The sequence below is a fragment of the Sinohyriopsis cumingii genome, chromosome 15, assembly GCF_028554795.1.
Source record: "Sinohyriopsis cumingii isolate HCF-2022 chromosome 15, ASM2855479v2, whole genome shotgun sequence".
Taxonomy (NCBI): Eukaryota; Metazoa; Mollusca; class Bivalvia; order Unionida; family Unionidae; genus Sinohyriopsis; species Sinohyriopsis cumingii.
In genome coordinates, this window is record NC_142975.1 from 17,521,390 (window position 1) to 17,544,491 (window position 23,102).

A 23,102-nucleotide genomic window follows, 5' to 3' on the forward strand; every position below is an offset into this window, starting at 1 on the left:
CCATATGTATGTTTGTAAGTATGTATGTACATCCTTTCACACACACACACATAGTTATTTGTGATGGAAGTAATTATGAAAACTATTTCATGTGAAAATTAATAATTTCACATTCATACTTGCAGCAGCAAGAAAGATTCTGGCTGCTTAGAGGTTCAAGTGTCAAAAGAAAAGAAACAGAGGATAAATCAGACAGTTCAGAAGCACCATCAGGTAATTTATTTCCATAAAGCATACAAGTTATTCAGGCAGAAATATTTATTAGCTGCTCATCAAAGGTTGATAGTTTTCTCTTGGTTAGCTTGGTTCTTTGATTTCTTCAATCTTAAAAGCTCAGATCACCAGCTAGTAGAATTGTCACCCGCACATCACGAGCTAGTAGAATTGCCACCCGCACATCACCAGCTAGTAGAATTGACACCCACACACACATCACCAGCTAGTAGAATTGCCACCTGCACATCACCAGCAAGTAGAATCGCCACCCACACATCACCAGCTAGTAGAATTGCCACCCGCACATCACCAGCTAGTAGAATTGCCACCCACACATCACCAGCTAGTAGAATTGCCACCTGCATATCACCAGCTAGTAGAATTGCCACCCGCACATCACCAGCTACCCAAAGATTAATAGCATGTTGGGAATATCAATTTTAATCTGTTTGGAGATTCTTTCTATGTTCTGCACGTCTTTTTTTGCACATCTTAATGCCCCCTCCCCACCCCCTTCCTGAATGAATTCATTTAATTATCACTGTCACTAAGTTATGTCATAAAAACCCTGGTACTGGTGAGCAACAACCAGGAAGATTATACGTTTGAAATGGTTTATCATTGAAATAAACATGTTCAGTTGCGTTTCAGTGAAAATGTTAAAATTAGAGGCATGAAAATAAAATATTTCAAAGAAGAAACCTTTTATCACCTATAATTGTATAAAAACAACAAATTAATATTTAGATAAAGCTTTTATGGGACTATTTCAATTTCTCCTTCAGATACTTCCCAAATCACATGAACATCAGGAAAATAAACTCCACTACCTCCTGAATCCATCCCATGTCAAAAATATATCTTTTACATTTGGATACATTAAATTTCTCCTTCAAATACTTCCCAAATCACATGAACATTTGGAAAATAAACTCTACTACCTCCCGAATCCATCCTTTGTCAAAATTTTATCTTTAGCATTTGTATATATTATAGGGAAGAAACTCTAACTCATTAGTTACCCTTATCACCACTAGGTGGCTTCCCATCAACTGGATATTTACAAGCTTTAAGGTTTTGCTGATGCTATGAATATAGAACAGGAAGGCCTCCCATAACCCTTGAATATCATTGTGGATCATCATGGATGCACTATCAGTAAGTTCAGAAGGGTTTGGGGCCTATGCCTAACCTCCTAGATATTGAATGTCAAAACTGCAAACTGATTCTAACAGCCCTTTCACGTGTGACAAGTCCTGAGTAAACACACTGCTCAATCTAGTGATAGACATTCCCAGAAAAATCCCGATGATGCAAAACCTGCACAAAAAGTGCAAGTCTCAGGTGGTTCATTCCTGCCCTAGACATCTCCTTAACACCTGGCTGTCGTGTTGGCATAGCTTTGCGAAGAAAGGAATTTCGTCATTCAGTTGTGGAAAGAATCTCACAAGTCGAGGAGGCATTTTGAAGGCTTATGAGGGAAAGTGACTTTTTCAAAGACTTGTGCAAAGGTAAAAATCCTGAGTACAATCCTGCAGTTGGCTAACTTGTTTCTCTGGCATTTTGAAGAGAAAGAATTGGTTCTGATTACTATCCATAATGTCCGACACTTTCAGTCACGATGGTAGAAGAGTTATTGGTCATAACAAAGATCTATCCGATGTGCTACCCAATTTCAAGTTCAACATGCCATAATCTCTCACCCTGTTTCCGGAATGGAATCTTTCATGGGTTATGTTTTCTCTCTTTGATCGTGATGCCTGTCCATGCCCCCAAGCATTACTTGAAGGACATGGGGAAAAGTTCTGGTGAAGAATGTCTCTTTCTTTTGGTGAAGAACAATATAGAGAATATAACTGCTTAATCCTAGTTTGATGTGTACAGCAATGTGCTCTGAAGCCTCATGACCATGAGATTAGAGCAGATTATGCAGGCCTTGTATTCAAACTCGACATTTTGATCTGAGACATTATAGAGCTCATGGCTGGCATACACAGTTGACTTTATTGACTTTTTATCTTTTTGACCTAGAATTAAATCTGATAGGCCTGTGGACTAGATGACTGCCAAAACTATTTGATGTTATCACCTTATTTGCACATATTAAGTGCTTTTGCTGGAGTTGTCCAAAAATTTTATTGGTAGGAAGTATTCATTATTTTCTTCATATCTTTGCATGGCTGTCATGGGTTACATGACCATCATTTGTGCTGCTATCATGTGAAGAGAACAGGTTATCCATCATATGCAGAATTCAGCCATTCTTTCTCAAAGGGTACCTGAGACAGAAGTAGGATATCAACATTTCATCCTTCAAATACCTGTTCTGCTGATTTTTATGTGATCCTAGCATGTATTCAATAGAGAGAGGAAATATCTTGATCAGTTATATACCTCTTAGAATACTTACAGATCAGATTAAAATAAACCCATCCAGATCTACCCACAGATGCAAGCATTCATGTTGATGAGTCATTTCACCTAAAACTAGTAAACATCTGGATGATGGTTAACCACCTGGTGGTGGTGGTAAGGTGAGGTAATGTGTAAGAGTTTCTTCCCTTTGGCTATATGGTATAGATGGAGTCGACTTTTAAGGAGGGCTGATTCATGGGATAGTGGAGTTTACTTATCTAACATTGGGTAAGTATTCTTGTAGAAAGTTTTCAAAGTATAAATGGTCTTATCATGAATATCTAGAAATTTCTTTTAGCCAGTAACTTTGGGGAACTCTTTGTTTCCCCCAAAAATGCCACTATTGTCAAATATGCCCACTTATACATTTTTTAAATTAAAAAAGACCTTTAAACAACTTATTTTCAAAATATGCTCAGCATAATTTGGCCAAGTTTGAAGTATCCTTGCGTTGATGACTTTCAAATTTTTACAAATGGTTCTGATTTGCCTTCAGATATGGATGCCATTACTAAAAATATAAAATTAGATTGAAAGAATTATGGCATAAATGGATTTTCAGTTTGTACAAGTGATGCTGAACTACCTTTAAAATATGGCTTCCATTGCAAAAAAATGTAAAGAAAAATGAAACATTATCTCAGTAAGCTGCTCAGCAGAATTTGACAAATTTTGACAGGAAACATCCTGATGTAAAGACCTTTTAAAAATATTCAACAAATGTGATCATTTGCCATCAAACATGGGTGTAGATGAAAAAAGAGAAAACCTTGAAGCAATTGTTTTCATATGAAGTCAGCAACATTGAAAGACATTTCTACCATAAACATTATCATGACCCAGATTTTTTGGTCATCACTGCTTTCGTATTTATCTCTTTGGAAGAGGTCAGGCATGTGAGCAATCTCAGGTTGACATGGGCCTCTTGTAACTTAGTAATATGGTAACAAAATAAAGGACAACACATTGAGAATAGGACATTGTATTGACAATAAACATGTTGCAAGATGTTGCAGTTTGAATATGTCACTGATTTGTTAAATCAATTTGGTCTTGTAGAACTGATCATCTTTTTACTGAGATCTTCACCTTGGATGTCATCCTGACCAAAGCTGCTAGAAATATAATTGCTGTTCTATTCCTGTATAATTTGTGCCCCCCCCCCATAAATGATGATTTAGGTGAATAAAAGGGCACAAAATCACACTGACAAATATAGTAACTACTTTAATTTTTTTTTTTTTTAGGAATGATGAATTTATTTTACTTTTGTTCCTTATTAATCAAGCATAACAAACCTTGCATTTTTAAAACCCGTCTTCCTACCATATAATTTTAGCTGAGTATATCCATTTTCAGGGATCAATAAATTCCCATGTCCACTTATTTTAAAAAATTGTGGGTAAGGAAGAGCGGATTGCTTGCATCTGATCATTTTCTTCTGGCAGAATGGTGCTGCTAAAAATCTATACCCTACCTCACGTGCGGCTGTTAGCCTACCTCACATGTGGCCGTTAGCCTACCTCACATGTGGCTGTTAGCCTACCTCACATGCAGCTGTTATCTTACCTGGGACTGCTCCAGTGGCCTAGTGGTTAGAGCGTCTGCCTCGGATGCGGTAGGTCGTGGGTTCGATTCCCGCCAGAGTCATACCAAAGACTTACAAAAGTGGTACTAACAGCTGCCTCACTTAGCACTCAGCATTAAGAGGTCAGTGTTAGGACTGGTTAGCCTGGTGTCAGGATAATGTGACTAGGTTGGACATCATGCTACATGTCTTTCGCATGATGCCCCAGTGCTAGAAATCACTATAAACTGTCACATTGCAGACATCTTAGCGATATGACGGAAAAATTGTTAAAGCTGCATTTAAAAAAATCCAAATCCAAAAATCTTACCTGGTGTGTTGCTTTTGTCCTACATGATATATGGCTGTTATCCTACCTCACATGTGGCCATTATCCTTCATTGCCTATGACTGTTATGGCACACATGTCTTTTAAATGATGGCACAATTGCATTTTGGCTTATACATTGCTACACATATTCTTATGAGATCGTCACACACGTGTTCATATTGTCTGCTATTTTTTTGTTGGTTCCAGATGTATCCCAGAGTTTTTGCCATAATTTCAAGTTTTCAGATAATTTTTAAGTTCGATGTGAACCAAATACTATATGAACCTTCCAAAGGTTCAGAAATGTTAAATAGATAATTTGTATTATCAGTGCTTTGTGGGTGCTCACCAGTTATTATGTACTTTTGAGAGAGTAATTTGTGTAAGGTGAAGTTGTTTGCATTTAAAACATGCACAATGGAGAGAATGTTGGCATACCTCTATGCTACATTAATGTAATGTGGATGATATTTCTTTAGATATTGTACTTTTGGAAAGTGTATATGATCTAAGCACACTGCTAACTAAATTGACTGCTCCTTGTGCTAAAAAATCGGCTGAATTAGTCTAAAGTACACTATCCATAGCAGCTATTAAAATAGGGAAAATGAATTTTGCCAGACTAGACAATACCAGCTTCTGAAAATGCAATGAATGAATTACCAAATATATAAAATGTAAAAAAGTTATTGGCTCTTTTTTTATACAATTTACCTCTGAAGTTCAGGAAGTGAAAATGACCAAGTAGAGCTAGCACTTTTTTGAAAGGTGCACATCTGGAGTAAGGCCAAGCTGTATACTCTATATCCCACATTACACCCATCAATCATACACCAAAATAAAGGGAATTAAAAGTTCTTTGAATTTTACCTAAGATATACAAGGTCTTTTTTAAATACCCAGTATAACCAGTATAAAATTTCTAACCCTATGCAAAATACGAAACTGTAGAGCGCCACCTTTAACCTCACTACTTTTTCTCCATGTTTTGTTTTAAACCAATAGTTTTCATCATGGTTATTTGAGGAAATGAATGAACCATGTTTACTGATGTATAATATGAAAGTCACACCCTTGGATAAATTATAATCCTGTAAAATAGAATCATAGATTCTATTATTTCCTAAGCCAATAACACAAAGTTATTGTTGCATTAATGTCCTGGAAGACGAAAAGCACTTTGAAAATCATTTAAACCTGATAATTATTTTTTTCCCACAGAACCTGCTGCCAAAAGACCCAAAGAAGAGCTTCCCACCGATAATGATCATGCAGAAACTCCATTACGATTCCAGGTAGGCATAAATAATAGATGAATAGAAATATCATCCAAAGGTCAGAATTTTTTGCATATGATTCAGTCAAAAGTGTCAGCATTTCTCTTTGGGTATGATTGGTATATCTCACATGACTTTCTCACATGTGCAAACTGTATCAGTTGTAGAAATAAGAAAAAAGGTATTAAATTTCTGCTGGCTGCATCAATAGCCTCATCAGTATTGTAGAAATTATTTGTGAAAATTTATGCTGTTATTCAACACACTTGATACCACTTTTCAATGGGAAAAAAAATAGTTTTATTGGTTCATATATTTCGACCAGCCTTTTAGCACACAACAATTCTAGGTAGAATAAACCTGAGAAAATAATTGCGTATTTCAATTAATAAACTTCCTTCCTTTTCAAAACTGCAGTTTTATGCACTAGACATGTACTCAGCATTTCAGCAACCCTGGGTCACTCTTTTGAGTGGTGCCCAGGGATCAAGAAAGTATAGTACACAGCAGAACATTGAAAGACAGAACATAAATTGTTGATGTAATCCATTTGATGAAAATTGAAATAAACCAAAATGTATGATGCAGCAGGTGGACATTTAATTTGAAAAATGGATAAAATATCTGGTTGCATTTAAGAGTTCTTAAATTAGTGCTTTGTAAATCAGTGAAAAGTTAGTTTTACCCATTTTTATATGCCTGTCTCATGCCAGTTTTATTATGTGACACTTTTGTCCATACATCTGTTAACATTTGCTTTTTTTAACGTTGTGACAGTTGGAGATTTTCATTCAACTTTGCCAAGTATTTATCATGACACAACAGTATGTTGTCAACCATAGCCACACACCCTGCCTAAAGATCAAGATCTCAGCAAGGAAAAATCTAATTCTGTGACTTGCATCTCTGACAACACATTTGAACCACTTGATTGTGTGTCAGGTACCATAGTCTTGCAGGACACTGAAGGTCACTGCAAAGGAAAATGTAATTTTTTTACTTGTGTCCTTACGTGGAGCATCATTTTTGAACCACTGAAAATTACTGTGTGAAGATGGTGCATTGCATACCTCAGCCTCAAAGTTAGACTGTGACTCTGACTTCAACATTGCCTGCATATAACTTTTGAACCAGTCAAAATACTGTAATGAACTTTAACCATTTATATACCATTACTAGACAGATCAAGGTCAAGGTCACAGCAAGTGAAGCTATAAGTCATGCTTGTGTAGCTATAAGTATTAAACCATTGGAAGATATTTTAATGAAATTTTCTAATTATCTATATATTTTGACAGTATCTTTGATATTTAGTCATACCCAGTGCATCAAGGTCAAGGTCATGCCAAGCAATAATGTAAGTGGGTGGTCTGTTTTCTTATCCAGGCTGTTACTAGTTAATTCCTCTTGATGAAACTTTACCCATGTCTTCTTATTGTACATTAGCCATATCTCTACCTCAGAGGTCAAGGTCATTAGTGGGGAAAGGCCCTAAGATGAGTGAACCATTTGCGGTGCTCTTTGTACTCAAGGTCTTTTAACCCTACCTCTCATTAGTAAGATCAATAAGAGTTAAAAGTTTTGTCACAGTCGTATTCTCTCATGAAACAAAAACTTTCATAAAATAGAATTTAAACAAATGTTACTCACAAAATAATAGACTTTATAATCTGACCTTATGTCTTACTGAGATGACTCTTAAATTGTGGATTTACAACAAAATACAAAAGTGTGAATGTTGCCATAAAATCTGGCTATTGGTTTGCTTGGGTTTTGGTCTGAATTAGAGTATTTTTATTAGATTCATTGGAGTTGGCTAGGGAACCAGACCAACTTTACATTGCCATATCACTGCTCTGGTGGCCTGGTGGTTAGAGCATCTGCCTAGGATGCAGGTGGTTGTGGGTTCGATCCCCGGCCGAGTCATACCAAAGACTTATAAAAATGGTACTAACAGCTGCCTCGCTAGGCACTCAGCATAAGAGAGGTTAGTGTTAGAACTGGTCGGCCTGGTGTCAGGATAATGTGACTGGGTGGGACATCATGCTATATGTCAGCGGCATGATACCCCAGTGCTAGACATCACTTTAAACTGCCACACTGCAGACATCAGTATGGCTGGAAAATTGTTAAAGCTATGTTAAAAATCTAAGTCACACTCACATTACCATATCAGATGCTCTAATCTGCATGTGTTTTCAAGCAAAACACCTGCATAATCAAGCTTTTACATTTATGCTATGAAAGGGACAATCCTGCCTCAGAAAGGAATATTCAGATATTTGGTTTATGTTTGGAAAAAAATGCAAAAGGCAAGAATTAGATTATTTTTAATATCCAATTGAGTATTGCTAACATTGGGAGAGCTGATTGTCACTGGCATGTTTTTCAAGTTGACCATAGCAGTGCATAATTACATTACACCTTACTGAAAATTAGTCAGACTTAAAGAAGACTATCAACTGATGTACTGATATGGTCTACATAGAACTGGCAGTTAAGAACAATATTGAGTTTGATACAAAGTCTTACCAAAGACATAAAAATGGCACTAGAAGCTGCTTTTCTTGGCACTCAGCATACAAGGCTGGTGTTAGGACTGGTTGGACATTTGTCAGGATGAAGCGACTGGGTGGGACATGATGCCACATGTCTGCAGCATGATGCTTCAGTGCTAGACATCACTATAAACTGCCACACTGCAGTCATTGACTGAATTTTTTTTAAAGCTACATTACAGATCAAACTCACATACACACATACACAGAATAATATATGGTACAGTTTAATTGATATCTAGTTAATGCACTTGATTTATTATTTTCAGAAAAATTTACTGGTGTTAAAATTTGATTTTTGCAACAGGAAAAATTATCAAAAATGTAATCAAAAAATAATCTGTACAAAAAGACTGAAGCAACAGAAATATTGTCTTTATGGATCATACAGACTGAATACACATCACTTCCATCTCACCTATGTCTACACAGGTTCGGGTCTTGGGCTCTGCCATTGTGCGTATTTGGAAAAGCTTGCCAGTAGCTTCCCACGGGTTGGTGGTTTCTTGCTGGGTTTTCCTGGGTTGTTCCTCCACCAGTTATACTGGCCACCATGTTTAGCTTATCTTGTGCTTAAAAATGGCATTAAACTCACAACAACAACAACAACAAAATATTACAGACAATAACAAAGATTAATATGGATAACCTTGATTATTTTCATATATATCTTGTTCATGGGTTATCATACCAGATAAATATTTTCAGATGCCAAGCAAAAAGAAGATAAAATTGAAACTGAAAAACCAAGTTGCAGAAAATACAACAGAGACCACAACAAAAACAGAGGTATCAGTTGATGAAATGGAGCCAAAGAAAAAGAAAAAGAAGAAAGCAAATGATAATGCTGAGGAAGATGAAACAGGATTTGTTCCCTATAACTACACACAAGCAAAAGAGAAACTAGTTAAAGGTTTGTAGATAATTAAACCATCATGCATAAGGTATTAAAGATTTCCATTTCACTATTAAATAATCATATTAAATAATTTTGTTTTGTTATGAAATAGAATCTAATTTCATGATTCTGTCTCACCATTAATTAGTCCCATTTCATGATTTTGTCTCACAGTTAATTACAGTCCTATTTAATGATTACTGGCTGTACTCCAAATATATCATGATTGTGTATTATCAAAGAAAAATATTTTACTTAAAAATTGGTTTCTTTCGAGTCTTTATCTTTTTAACTCAAACTGATGTTACCAGAAACACGTTACAATTAACATTTTTGAGGCATACATCAGTACACAATATGTCAAATACAGCATTTAGTCACTCAGCTAAAAAGTCTGTCATAGTTGGGTTAAATGCGTTTTGTAATCCTTTTATGTAGCCCCTTAGCTTTTTTTTGGTAGACACTCCCTTTTTGTATTTTAGAACTATGGGAAGAAAATTATGTATCTTCATTATAGTCTCCTTATAAATTTTAAAGTTTTAAAGATTTAGGCTCTTTGAAATCAGCAAATTTTCATTTATAATAAATCTTTAAGTAATTAATTGGATGATTTTGTTTTATTTTTTGCAGCATCAAATGACAAGCCAGTTGTTTACTTTGATCCAATGAAAGAAATGAAGTCTAGAAAGGGCAAGAATGTAAATATCTTTGGATGTTATTGCAAAATGAATCCTGTGTGTGTCTAGAGAGGCACAGACTTATAGAAAGAGAGCATGTATTAGAATTATGAGAGTGTGTGCATGTAGACTTGAAAGCAATTAGACCAAGCCCTGCAATGAATGTGGAGTGTTACCCCTACCTTTCCATCCTTCCGTCTATCTGACACACTTTGGTCAATTGTTACATTTAGATCATTGAGGCCAGAGGGTCATGCAGCTGTATGCACATATACATCCAAGCCTTGAGATAAAGGAGGTCTGTAATCTGTGTGTCTTGTTTCTGTCTTTGGACAAGTTCTGTGTTTATTCCAGCTTAAAGTGCACGATTGGCTTGTGGGGTCATGCAACATTTCGTAAGAACAACACTCCCATTAATCATTGGTTATGTAGATTTGTAGCCTTTCGTGAAACTTTTTTAAAAGTCAGTTTGGTATTGAAGTCAGATATTGCAAAAGAAGGAATAGTATGGTATTAGTGTACCATAGAGTCATAGGGTAAATAGGAATCCTTATGTCTGTTCATCTATAGAGGATAGAGTCAAGGGTATGTCGGAATCCTCATGTATGTCCATCTGTCCTATCCATTTAGAGAAGACAGAGTCAGGGGTATAAGGAATCCTCATTTCTGTCCATCTGTCCTGTATATATAGAGGATAGAGTCATGGGGTATATAGGAATCCTCATGTCTGTCCATTTGTCCTGTCTATTGATAGAGGATAGAGTCATGTAGTATATAGGAATCCTCATTTCTGTCCATCTGTCCTATCTATATAGAGGATAGAGTCATTTGGTATATAGGAATCGTCATATCTGTCCTGTCTGTATAGAGGATAGAGTCATGGGGTATATAGGAACAGACATCTGTCCTCTCCGTCTCTTGAGGATAGAGTCAGGGATATATAGGAATCCTCATATGTGTTAGTCTGTTGTGTCTATTGATATAGGATAGAGTCAGTGTATATAGGATGGATTGTCATGAAACTTTGTACAGGTTGTGGTGATCACCTGAAGATACACACACAGACAGATCACTTTTCTTGCACAATATTTAGAATTATTGCTTATAATCTTGTGTTATCAATGAAACATAGTAAATGTTATGGATCACCATGGAACACGGTAAATGTTATGGATCATCATGAAACATGGTAAATGTTATGTTTTTCATCTGAAGATGTGCATACAACAAAAATCGCTTTGCACCGTCAATTTTTCTTGGAGATGTTATCCTACTTGTCTGCAGCTGTATTCAGTGTATGACCGAATCTTGTGAATGCAACTATTCTCAAAATTTCTACACATTATGGGCATCATCTGAAGATGTGCATTTCAACAAATCACTGTGCCCAAATGGTTTATTTTGGTTAGAGTTATTTCCCTTTCATACTTACTGGTATTACCCTTCATTGTCTTGCAGCTGAATTCAATGTATGATAAAAACTTGTGAGCACAACTAGTCATACAGATTTCAGCGGATGGTCATGGAACTTAGGAAATGGTATTGAGATCATTTGTTGAGGTCCTTATCAAGAAGTAACTTTGCTCCTGTGATTTTTAACTCTACTAAGCATAGGCCAGAAGAGCTTATTGGCTGGCCTGTTGTCTGTCTATCCATTTGTTTATTTAACTACTGCTCCTGAACTACTTTGAGGATTGCTATGAAACTACACACATTCATCGCATAATTGGTCCTAATAAAAATGGTGCCGCTTAGTTCATATGGCAACAACAATGGCCAGCTTGAAAATCTTGCTGTCTTTTTGAATGGACATTCATACTGACATATGATTTTTACCAGAAGACTTCTTGTCATGTAAGGCTGGTCCCAAATAAAAATGGTACTGATCTGACTGCCAGTATGGCTGCCTGTATGGCCATCTTGAAAATCTTAATATTGCTTCCCTGTATTGATTGATGGTCATATTTACATGGCATTTTCACCAAAAGACTTCTTATGATGTCTAGTTGGTCCAGGATGAAAATGATGCCAATCTAACGTATAATAAGGCCACTTTGGTGGTCATCTTGATAATCTTGTTGCTGCATGTCCTTTGTCATATCGACTTAATATTTTCTCTGGAAGACTTCTTATGACATCTGGTTGGTCATAAATGAAAATGGTGCCAGTCTAACATTAAAAAAGGGCCATTTTGATGGTCACATGAAAATTTTGTTATCACTACTCTTTTTAAATCACAGGTTGTACCAGAATATGGTTTTCACTAAAAGACTGTTCATGATGTCTAGTTGATCCTAAATAAGTATATGTTAAACAGTATTAACCAACGGTCAACAGAAAGAAATTTCAAGACTAAATTTACAACTGTTGTTGGGACTAGAGAAAGAACAGAAAAGATATTTGTGACCTCTGAAAGCTTGAATATATAATATATGTCTTTACATCCTTTTAGAACTAATTTGGTTATAATTTGAGACATTTATAATTATGACTTATGGAAGGGGATGTGGACACCAAAACAAGAAAGAGTTACTCCAGATAATCAGTTTATAACCTTAATAATCAATCCTCCAATTTTCCAATATACTGTTTTGATTGTTATACTACCCACCACAATAAAATGTTACAATAATACCCAGTAACAATACGGTTTTCAAATGATACTATGTTTGCTGGTTACAATACCATATTCAAATCTTATGTTGTTAATTAGTTACTGTATGATAATCAGCTGCTATATCTTGGACTCTATTTACTTATGAAAATTAATATATGAAAGTATCGCACTGAGAATGACTTAACCATACCAAAACCTAGTCACTTTGGCCTTGTTTTCATGCTTTTGCGACTTGTTTTTTTCAGCAGTTTGTTTGTTATGCCCTCTGTCTTTTGGAACCCTATTTCACCAACACACATGACAACTGGTATAAACTTAAAAACAGTAATATAATATTACAAAAACTTGGTCAGAGTGACCTAATTTTAATTCTTGGATCACTGGGATTTTCAGCCACATGTTTATTACAACCTCAATATCTTGGTCCCATTCTCACGTACACTTTTGAAAAGTGGAATATGAACGCATCTCAAGGAGAGTAAGTCAGTCTTATCAAAACTAGGTCACTATAATTTAATTTTCAGGCTTGAGTGACTGGTATTTTCTTACATACTAGTCTGTATATTGTCATCTACTCCATGTGTGATGCTGTTCACAAGATGATTTATGTTTACAAATTCATACCAAGGTCAGATGTTTTTTTTGTGTATATACCCAACAAGTGCCTACACAGAGAAGTATTAACACTTTTGACACTACAGACTGGTAAAGCAGTCCAGGAACAATAATTCATTTGCATACTGTTTAGATACATTTGGACTTTAAAGTAGGTTCTTTACAAGAAATGGCGGTTTTCCGATCTATAAATGGAAATCTTCAAGTCGCTTAAGTACATCCAAAATGGTAGACTCGTCTGACGATGAATCAGAGTTATCTGGGAACTGAATAATTGAAAATATTGGCAGTTTTGATCTTGTAAAGATAAATCAAGAAAAGAGGGAGTGTATACAATAAGAATGGTGTGATAGTGTTGGTGATAGTGATGACGATGAGGAATTTGAAGGTTTTGAACTCTCCGATGTGTATGAGACACCTTAATTTTGTGATTGGACAAAATCTCCATCGGGACATAATATTCACACATTTTTCGAACATGTAGGTCCAACACAAGTATTTGATGGCTCAAATTTCTCATATTCAGGTAACTCAGTCATTTTTTTTGTTCTTTTCCTTTTGTTTCATTCTAAAATTATGATTTAATTGTGCCTTTTCAAAACTAGGGCATGTCTTGGCTACTGGGGAAAAATCAGTTTCTCTCATTGTGACAACAGTCCTGTGTTGTAGCAACACCTATTTTGGCAACAGCTTGCATATTTGTGGTGACTCGGTAGCAGTGTTACAAGCTTTGCTGCTCTCTCTCTCTCTTTCTCTCTCTCTCTCTCTCACCTCCCCATATCATCATTCAGTCATTATTTTACTTTGTTTACACTGTTGTGTTCAGAACCAGCCTTATGTTTAAACACTTTGTATGCAAGGGAAGGGCTAGAGCTAAGTGTTTAGAACTTACAACCCAACTACTTTAAAACCAAATGTTATGTGCATAAAATATTGTATGTTCAAAGAAAAAGGCCACATAAGTTGATATAAAGGAAACTAAGGCTTTGTTCTGTTATCTTTCCAGGTGTCCAGACCAAATTTTGGTGGAAAGAGAGGCAAAAAAAGTTACACTTTTGGAAAAGGAGAGAAGAAAGACAAAACACAATGGCCTAAAACTTGAATAATAAAGCGATTTTATTGAATGGATCCAAACTCTCTTAAACAAAGACAAGAACCTACAATACACCGAACATCTATTATTTACATTGCAGCAGTGCATAGCAATCTTTTTAGAGAAAAAATAATCTGTGATGCTTGCAAATGAATATTGAGTGCTGAATATCAAGCTTACTTAAATACACATTTTTTATTGAGTCTTTTGTCTAGCTTATCACAGTCCAATGTATCTAGACCAGTTCATATTCCCACAAATATATTTAGGTACAAGACCTAGAATAGTGCAGTGACAACAGTCCTCTTTTCACTTCTGCAATCTAGAGTTCCATTCCTTGTAATGACATTTATAAAGGTGGGGCCCTGGCTATCAGAATGGTATAAAGCTGCCATCTCACTTCTGTCTGCATAGGTTCAGGTCTTGGGCTAAGCAAATGAGGGTGTATGAGAAAGCTTGTATTCAGCCTAAGTGGGTATATGAGAAAACTTGCCAATAACTTCCCATGTGTCAGAGGTTCTTGCTAAGGTTTTTCTGGTTTCTTTACAGTTATAATGTCCGCCATTTGTAGCCTAGCATGCAGAAAAAGGGTGATACACACACAACAATAACAATAGTTGTAAAGGTACATGTTCTGTCCAGGAGGTTGGTAGCAACACAGAAAGTTTAATATCGCTGTGCCACCTAGGGTCCTGAAATATTTTTAGATATTGGTTGCTGCCTTGGGTGCCATAAAGATACAAAGCTGTGCTCATAGTCATTTTAAATTCCAATACCTATTTATGTAACGGTAACAGTCATATGCTAACTGTAGATAACAGTACATGATAAACCTGCTGATGATAAAGAACCAGTCAGTTTAATACTATGCCTGAAACCTGCATTCAAATAGCGTTACTTGTCATTATGAGATATTGACGTACACTAGGCTTGAAACCTGCATTCAAATTCAAATGCAACATTAATGTATATGCATATCAGAGATCGGTGATTTTGTATATTTTCTCAAGTTTCCTCCAGTAATGATGGCATCTCATTCCAGTGTTATGAAATGAAGTCATTATAATTAATGCAGATGCAAAAAATATTAAAGTTTAGACCATGAAAGTTATGGTTCATAATTTTATGAACTATTTGGATACCAGCAAATAGACAAGGTGCCAGCTATGTGCATCAAGCTTTTCTAAGTCACAACACCACTATAGCTTCAATATTTGTGTAAATTTGCATTCACAGTTGACATCCATCATTGATGTTAAGGTGAACAATGTCAGCCTTAATTGTCTCTTATTGATTTAAGTATTTTTCATTTCCTTATATTTCTAAAATCCCTTCATGGATTTTCTTTACATGAAAATCACACAAAAATCATTATGAAGCTATTAAAGACAATTCATTCTGTAACTTGTTGGCAAAACCAAGGTCACACTTTTAATATCACTGCTTTGATTGTATTCTTGTCACACAGGCCCAGGTCTTTTTGTTCTAAAATAGTAATGAATTTCCTGAAAGAAGTCCAACCTGAGATTTCATTTTGTTCTCGAAGCAGACTGAAATAATTCATTCATTTAGCAGAACCAAGCGAATAAATTTGAAAATAAAAGCCTGTTCTGTTTCTATTCCTATATGCAGATAATATTTAATAAATGTATGGTATATGCACACTTTTATGTCGAGTCCAACTGCAAACAACATAGACCCTGATCTGCTATTGTATAATGTGCCAGAAGCTTAGGATGTGTGTTCTACTGATTACAATCTGCAGAAACCAGAACTGTACATTATTTGACAGCAGATCTCGGTCTGTGCTGTTTGTAGTTGAAATAGACTTACAAGTATACATGTTAAATATGACTAACATATTGACCGCTCCAGTGGCATAGTGGTTAGAATGGCTGCCTTGGAAGCAGGAGGTCATGGGTTCGAACCCCGTCTGAATCATACCAGAGACTTACAAAAATGATACTAACAGCTGCCTCGCTAGGTACTCAGCATTTAGAGGTTAGTGTTAAGACTGGTTGGCTTGGTATCAGGATAATGTAACTGGGTGTGACATCATGCTGCAGACATGTACTGCCACACTGCAGACATCTTAGCGATATAACTGAAACATTGTTAAAGCTACATTAAAAATGCTGATCACACACACACACACAAACATATTACCAAACAGCAAACCTTTGTGTTAAAAGAACTACCAACTGGAGGCAATTTGGTGAATGAATGTGATTCATAGGCTGAATTCTTAAATAAACAAGATCCCTATGGCAAAATTTTATGTATTATTAGTCATTTTTATTTACTGTAACCAAATAAAGGTGTCATCGGTTAGGTTTCAATAAAGATAAGATAATAATTTAGTTAATTTAATATAGATAAAAGCATAAAAAAAATACTTTTGAACTTTATTGCAGACCTGTTTACCTGTCCGTATTTTATCAGTACGGTCATACGGTCATTGATCTGAAAATACGATTTGAGGATGCATTTATTTATTAATTTGTTTAATTAATTTTTAAATGGTTTTTATTCCATTTTGTTTTGTTTTATCGTCCCTTCAATCTGCGCCCGTGTCCGCAGTCTGCGCCACATCACTGATTTTAACATTTTCAACATCGGGTTGTTTAAACAAAGAAATTTGTTGCTGATAAGAAAGTTTCAACATCAAACTCATGATGATAATGGAAAGTCTAAAAATAGAAAGCAGCATTTTCTACCAGTCTATAATACTCTGTGGCCATGCCTTAAACCATCGTCAAAAGGAGAACTTAGACTTTTCCTGTGCACATGGTGGAAGGAAATAAGTTCACAACATGTGGAATCAGAAAATTACGCAAAATTGGAATCATTAGTGAAGGGAAATAGAAATATTTTGTCAGTGAGGAAGGGAAAGCAAGTCAGTGATCAACACATATCTCAAAGGCAAATAACACGTGCTGAGGCAGTTCTATGCGAGTTGATCGTAAATATGAATTTATCATTGAGCACAGCTGACAAGTTAACAGAAGCAATGAAAAATACGTTCCCAAATTCCAAAATTGCACAAGGTATTTTTGAAGCAGTTCGTTACTGTAAATGTTAACAAATATGATACAAGATTGTATGAAATAAATAAGATTGCCTTCACCTATCTAGATGAACTTATTATTTTCTGAGAGGATGGGTGGTGGTAACAATTTCTATCATAATGTTTTGTATTAAGTCTTCCTTAACCATGTAAAATATAGAGATTTTGGCTTTATTTTAAATGTTATTGGATATGTATGAAGCTGAGAAAACAGATTTTCTAGAGAAAGTAACAGAAGTAAATAACAGAAAGAAGTTGGATGTGTGGCGGTATTCCTTTGTGGGTTTTTATCACTGTAATATAAACGTATTTAAGTCAATGGTCAATATCTGCAGATTTTGCCTAGAACACAGAGTTGCCTGAATATCAGCGTCTTTACAAACTAGGAATTATTTACAGAATGTTGTATCATCAGTATGTCATGCAGTACTACATAATGGTAATTATGGAGTATTTATAGTGTCTACTATTTGTGCCCTGTTTCACAGGTGATGTGTGCTGTGTTAAGATGCTAGAAACACTGAATGAAAATACTAACTGCCTTCTAAAAATACTGACAAGAAAATGTATGGGTAAACAGGTCTGTTATTGGATATTGATTGATTGCAAATACATTTGAAATTCAACCATTAATAAACAAGTGGAGTGTTTAAATAGATTTCTTTCTGAGACAGGGCACAGAGGATTACTTGTAGCTTTTATAGCATCTGCAAAGGAGTGTTGTTGTGAAATGCAAAAACCTAATAGCTGTGAAGAATATGGCATGAAAGGACAATGTTCATATGCTTGTGTATAGGACATTGTAGGTGTACCTCATAATGTATTATCTATTACTCTTTACTTAAATATAGTTTAAGAGAAAATCTGTGGAGTTTTTTATTCCTCTTTTTTTTAAATTCATTGTCAACCCTTTTAACCTGTTGGATTTAAATTTTATTACTTTTATACAATACATGTATTCTTTTAATGCTGAGAGAAACATATTTCCTTCTTTTCCTAGACTATCTGATGGATAAAGTCAGCTTGCCTGGGTCAGTGAGAATGAAGGAGTGATTTGCAACAAATAAAGTACATTGTGATCTTATAGGGAATAGAATGTGCCCTTAAAGTACTGATCATCAGTTTGGCATTATTTCATATCAGCACACAGTTTTACCAATGTAGTAATCAGTATTCCCATATTTTTTTGATAATGCTTAATAATAAACTCACCACATACTTTCTTTTGCAAATTTATTTGGCTGGTCCTATACATATCATGGGAGTTACAATCATTGGATCTGATCAGGGTCAATGCCCTTCATAAACTGGATGATTAGATTGCACTTTATTTGATGACAGATGGGGCTACATCCTTTACAACTGGATAATATGATGGCAGGTTGTCAGGGTCTGTACCATTTACAGCTGGATAATCTGTCAGTACATTATGTGATGGCAGATAAGGGGCTATATCCTTTACAACCGGATAATATGATGGCAGGTTGTCAGGGTCTGTACCATTTACAGCTGGATAATCTGTCAGTACATTATGTGATGATATAAGGGCTATATCCTTTACAACTGGATAATCTGTCAGTATATTACCGTAATTCATGTATTTTTTCGTACCCTTTAATTTTTCATACATAATCCAGTTTTCATAATCATAATTATTTAAATGTATCATAATTTTTCGTACATATCACGTATTTTTCGAAAAATCGAATAAAATTATCAGACAAAATTTCTACTAAGAAGATTTACATTTGCAAAAAAAGATCGATAATACCGTACTGCCATTTTGTTTTTACAAAAATTAAAAATTAATTGGTGAGAAAATACAATGATTTATGCATAAGCTCTCTTATTGTCATTACAATATCTAATGGTATTTATTAACAAATGGACAAAGGACTTTACAGACCATGCCTTTAAAAAATATCGTTAAATAGTTCCCCTTATAAAGTCCGTCACCATAACAAAACACCATGTGCATTTTAAAATGAGTTCAGAAGCCTTTTGAATAATAAAGAATAATTGACTTGGATATCTAAATTTCCATACACCATTGATCCTTTTATTCTGTTCTGTTCGTATGAGGTGAAAAGTAGCATTCTTCACATCTATTTACTCATACCCCTTCACCTCCCCCCAAAAATAAGTGTATGAATAATTATAGACTATCAGTATTCTTTCTTTTTTAATCACTTTATATCATTATCATATGGATTATTGCTTTAATGGTCAGAACTTTTATGGTTGGTCTTAAAGTAAGTAACAGAAAAGAGCAAAAACCAACAAGTTGTATAAAACTCACGAAATAATTTATTTTCATAGAATAGAAAGTGAAAATTTTAAAAGAACTGAAAGTATTGTGAGTTAAATTCCAAGTAGTCCAAAACGTTCTATCACAAGTGTAGAGCATTGAAGTTCCAATTCAGTTCCAGTAGTGTTCCAAATACATTCCAAAATTGAATGTGTTGATGTGCCTGTAGTCTGATGTGTGCTAATGTGCCAGTGGCCTGGCTTGTGGCAATGTGTTAATGGTCTTTTCACGTTTCACAATATTATATTCCAAAATGTTTTTGACTGTATTCACTATAATTCCAAATCTTTTAGTCCAAGAATATAATTGAGCACTTTGTAAATCCAGTAAATAATGTTTTGAATAAATAAATCCACCCAAACTAAAAGCTGAGAACAACAATAAGACTGATTCTCCTTCTGATGTTAAGACAAAACCTAGGTCACAATTACAATTTTTTGAAAATTGTGTGTGTGTATGTATGTGTTTTGGGGGATTTTTACATAGCATGAACACGTTTGGTCATATCGCAATTTATATTGATATCTATCAATGGGGAAACATGCTGCAGATATGTAGCAGCGAGTCCCACCCAGTCATCTTATCCTCACGCCAGGCCGACAAGTCCTTGAACTAACCTCTTAATGTTGAGCACCAAGCGAGGCACATGCAAGTACCATTTGTTATGACTCGACCGGGGTTCGAACCCATGACCTCTCTCATCCAAGGCGGACGCTGTAATCAGGGGTAAATGTTTTTTTTTTAAAACTTTCTATGATCAGAATCATGACTTTTTCTTAACTCAAACTGAAGTAAACATGTTTACAGTTAATAATGACCATTTAATCTATAATCAGAGAGACATTGTAGCTATGCATTATGTTTACAAAACAATGTCACTGGTCAGGTAGACCATTGGCTTGATTTTGAACTAAAGTCATTTACAAAATACAGATATAAATAAGATATTATCATTTTTTTAAAAAGACCACACAAAAAAACTAGTACAAATTAAATATACACAATAGAAGGCAATTTCAGTACTTTACAAATGTCCGATTCACTGGAGAGGAACTAACTTGTTTTTAAGCCATTTATAGGGTTTTCATGATCGAGGTGACATCACCGCACCTGGTGGCAAACAATGTGATCTCGGTGAGGTTCAGTGATGGATAAAGCTTAATTTCATAAATTTGCCAATTGAGGGTATATTAGCTTTATTTCAGTCCATTTGAGAATTGAAAGAGGTTATTTTGCTAGATTTTAGCAGATATTTCACCCGTCTTTGTATTTCTGCGATTCGGACTTTGTTCGAAATGACTGGTCACATGATCATTTTACATATGCATGAAATTATTTGAGATGTCAGACCTAATGTGCAGCACAGGACTGTTTGGCAAAAGTGACCGACAAATTCACAGGGCCGTGTTTATGGAGAACATTCTCCATAAATTTAGTTTAAGAAATAAATCTACTCTAACACAAAACATCAGGATGACAATCGGAGCGTTCTCTGCCATTTCCATTAGAAAAAGAAGCTAGAATGTGTCAGCCATAGAAATTTTATTCTTGGGAACGGACCGATCATGTGAGGAAAAGTACGTTGCTATGAAAAATAATGGTTTTTATTTCTTTAATAAAAGTTCAGAAGCTACGTCAGTTAACAATGTAATTTCATAGCCGAAAGTGTTTAATTGTTGTTTAGTTCAGGAAACGGCACGTAGACTGCGTACTTGTTCACCACACAAAAATCCCCCCCCCCCCCCGGAGAAATCAGTTCATCTTAAAAATTGGGTTATATAATTTAAAACCTTTCTCTGGCTCTGGGCCCTACATAGCGGAGATGTTGAAGACATTCACCTTTACAGACCACTCATATCTCCCCTCTGTCCGCGCGAGTTCGATTCTAAGCTTGGCCAACATCGGTATGTGAGAAAGCTTGCTAGTAGCTTCCCGTGGGTTAGTCGTCCTTGCTTTGATCTTCCCGGGTTCTTCCTCCATCTAATGTTCTGGCAGCCATGCATAACCTATATATCGCTGTAAAACGGCATTCAGGCCACAACAACAACAGAAAATAAATAAAATGCGAAACTTGCTCCGATTGATAAATTCATTCAGCAACAGTTAAAGCCTAAATGTGTTTCAGCACTACGTTTACACAATGGTCCGAAAATAGAATCAAATACAAAAGTATAAAATTTCCATCACGGACTCCCCTCAGGCAAAGGAAGTGTACCTTAAAAATCCACTAAACCCTGACTATTTTCTAATCATTAAGTCAGCTCATTTTAAGTTAAAACTGATTCATATCTATTTATTCGTCTGCAATATGTCCATTTTTCCATCAATTCACCACCAAAAAAAATCAACATGTGGTCTTTGAAAGTGAAATTTGCAAAACCTAGAAGCATGCTTTGCGTTCTATTCCCCAATGCCAGCACGTATCACGTGGGGGTGGGGTGGGGGGTTATACACCGTTTCTACTAAGCAGATAATATTTTGCCCATTTTACCAGGATGTTGGGTAACTTAGCCCTTTCTCCCATATAAGGCTAATTTTGTCATTTTCAGCAAGGTAACATGAGGCTAAATCAGCGCTAGTGAAACCATATAACGCACTGAGAATGTTTTGTAATTTATGTATGTACGTTTTGTAATGTATTTGTGTTTTGTAATTTATATGTGTATTTTGTGTAATGTATGTATGCGTGTTTATAATTTATGTATAGGCCTATACGTTGTGTAATGTATGTATGTACGTTTAATTTATGTATGTATGTTTTGGTGGTATTCTCGTGAGATTCAAATGAATTTATTTCAGCTTACAGGTGCAATATTAACTTAAGCATACGACCGGGGAAGAAGGGGGTTGGGCTGTGTGGTATAAGGCGTACGTCTTAACCATCTCAGCTCTGTCTGAGTTACTGTCTCGGGCTCGGCCAGAGTGGTTATGAGAGAAAGTTGGCCAGTAGCTTCCTGTGGGTAGGTGTTTCTTCTCAGGATTTCCCGGGTTCTTTCCTCACCATATCATTAGACCAGCAAGTTGTTCTCCACCTTCTTTTTTTTTTTTTGTTTGTTTGACTGGCGGCGCCGCCAGTCAAACAAAAAAAAGGTGGAGAACAACTTGCTGGTCTACCATATCATGTGCTGAAAAATGGCATTAAGCCCACAAACCACACCACATGTATGGCTGCTGATCATACATAAATGAATTGTAAATACGCTGCTACATATAAACAACCCAAAAGCCAATGTCCGCATACGTCCAGAATGTAAATAAACTGTTCTATATCTATATATATATATATATATATATATATATATATATATATATATATATATATATTATCAAGAGTGAAAACATTTACAGTATGCAGGCTTACGTGAGAGTTAACACCCTTTTTATCTTTTTTATATGAAAACAAATCATTGTCCAGCGAAATCAAGTTGGTTACTTATTCCTTATTCCCGATTCAGTAAGGAAT

The 23,102-nt window shown here is 35.5% G+C and overlaps 1 protein-coding gene across 2 annotated transcripts in view; it reads left to right on the forward strand.

The window, feature by feature from the left end:
• LOC149781348 (exosome complex component 10-like) overlaps positions 1–15,867 on the forward strand; it is a 97,549-nt gene extending 81,682 nt beyond the window's left edge. For both annotated transcript variants that reach the window (XM_089935435.1, XM_089935436.1), the window contains 5 exons: positions 126–213; positions 5,751–5,824; positions 9,073–9,277; positions 9,893–9,960; positions 14,178–15,867. In XM_089935435.1, coding sequence (XP_089791561.1) covers positions 126–213; positions 5,751–5,824; positions 9,073–9,277; positions 9,893–9,960; positions 14,178–14,273 — 531 coding nt within the window. In that variant the 3' untranslated portion in view covers positions 14,274–15,867. The remainder of the gene's footprint in view (positions 1–125; positions 214–5,750; positions 5,825–9,072; positions 9,278–9,892; positions 9,961–14,177) is intronic.
• Positions 15,868–23,102: the final 7,235 nt, after the last annotated feature.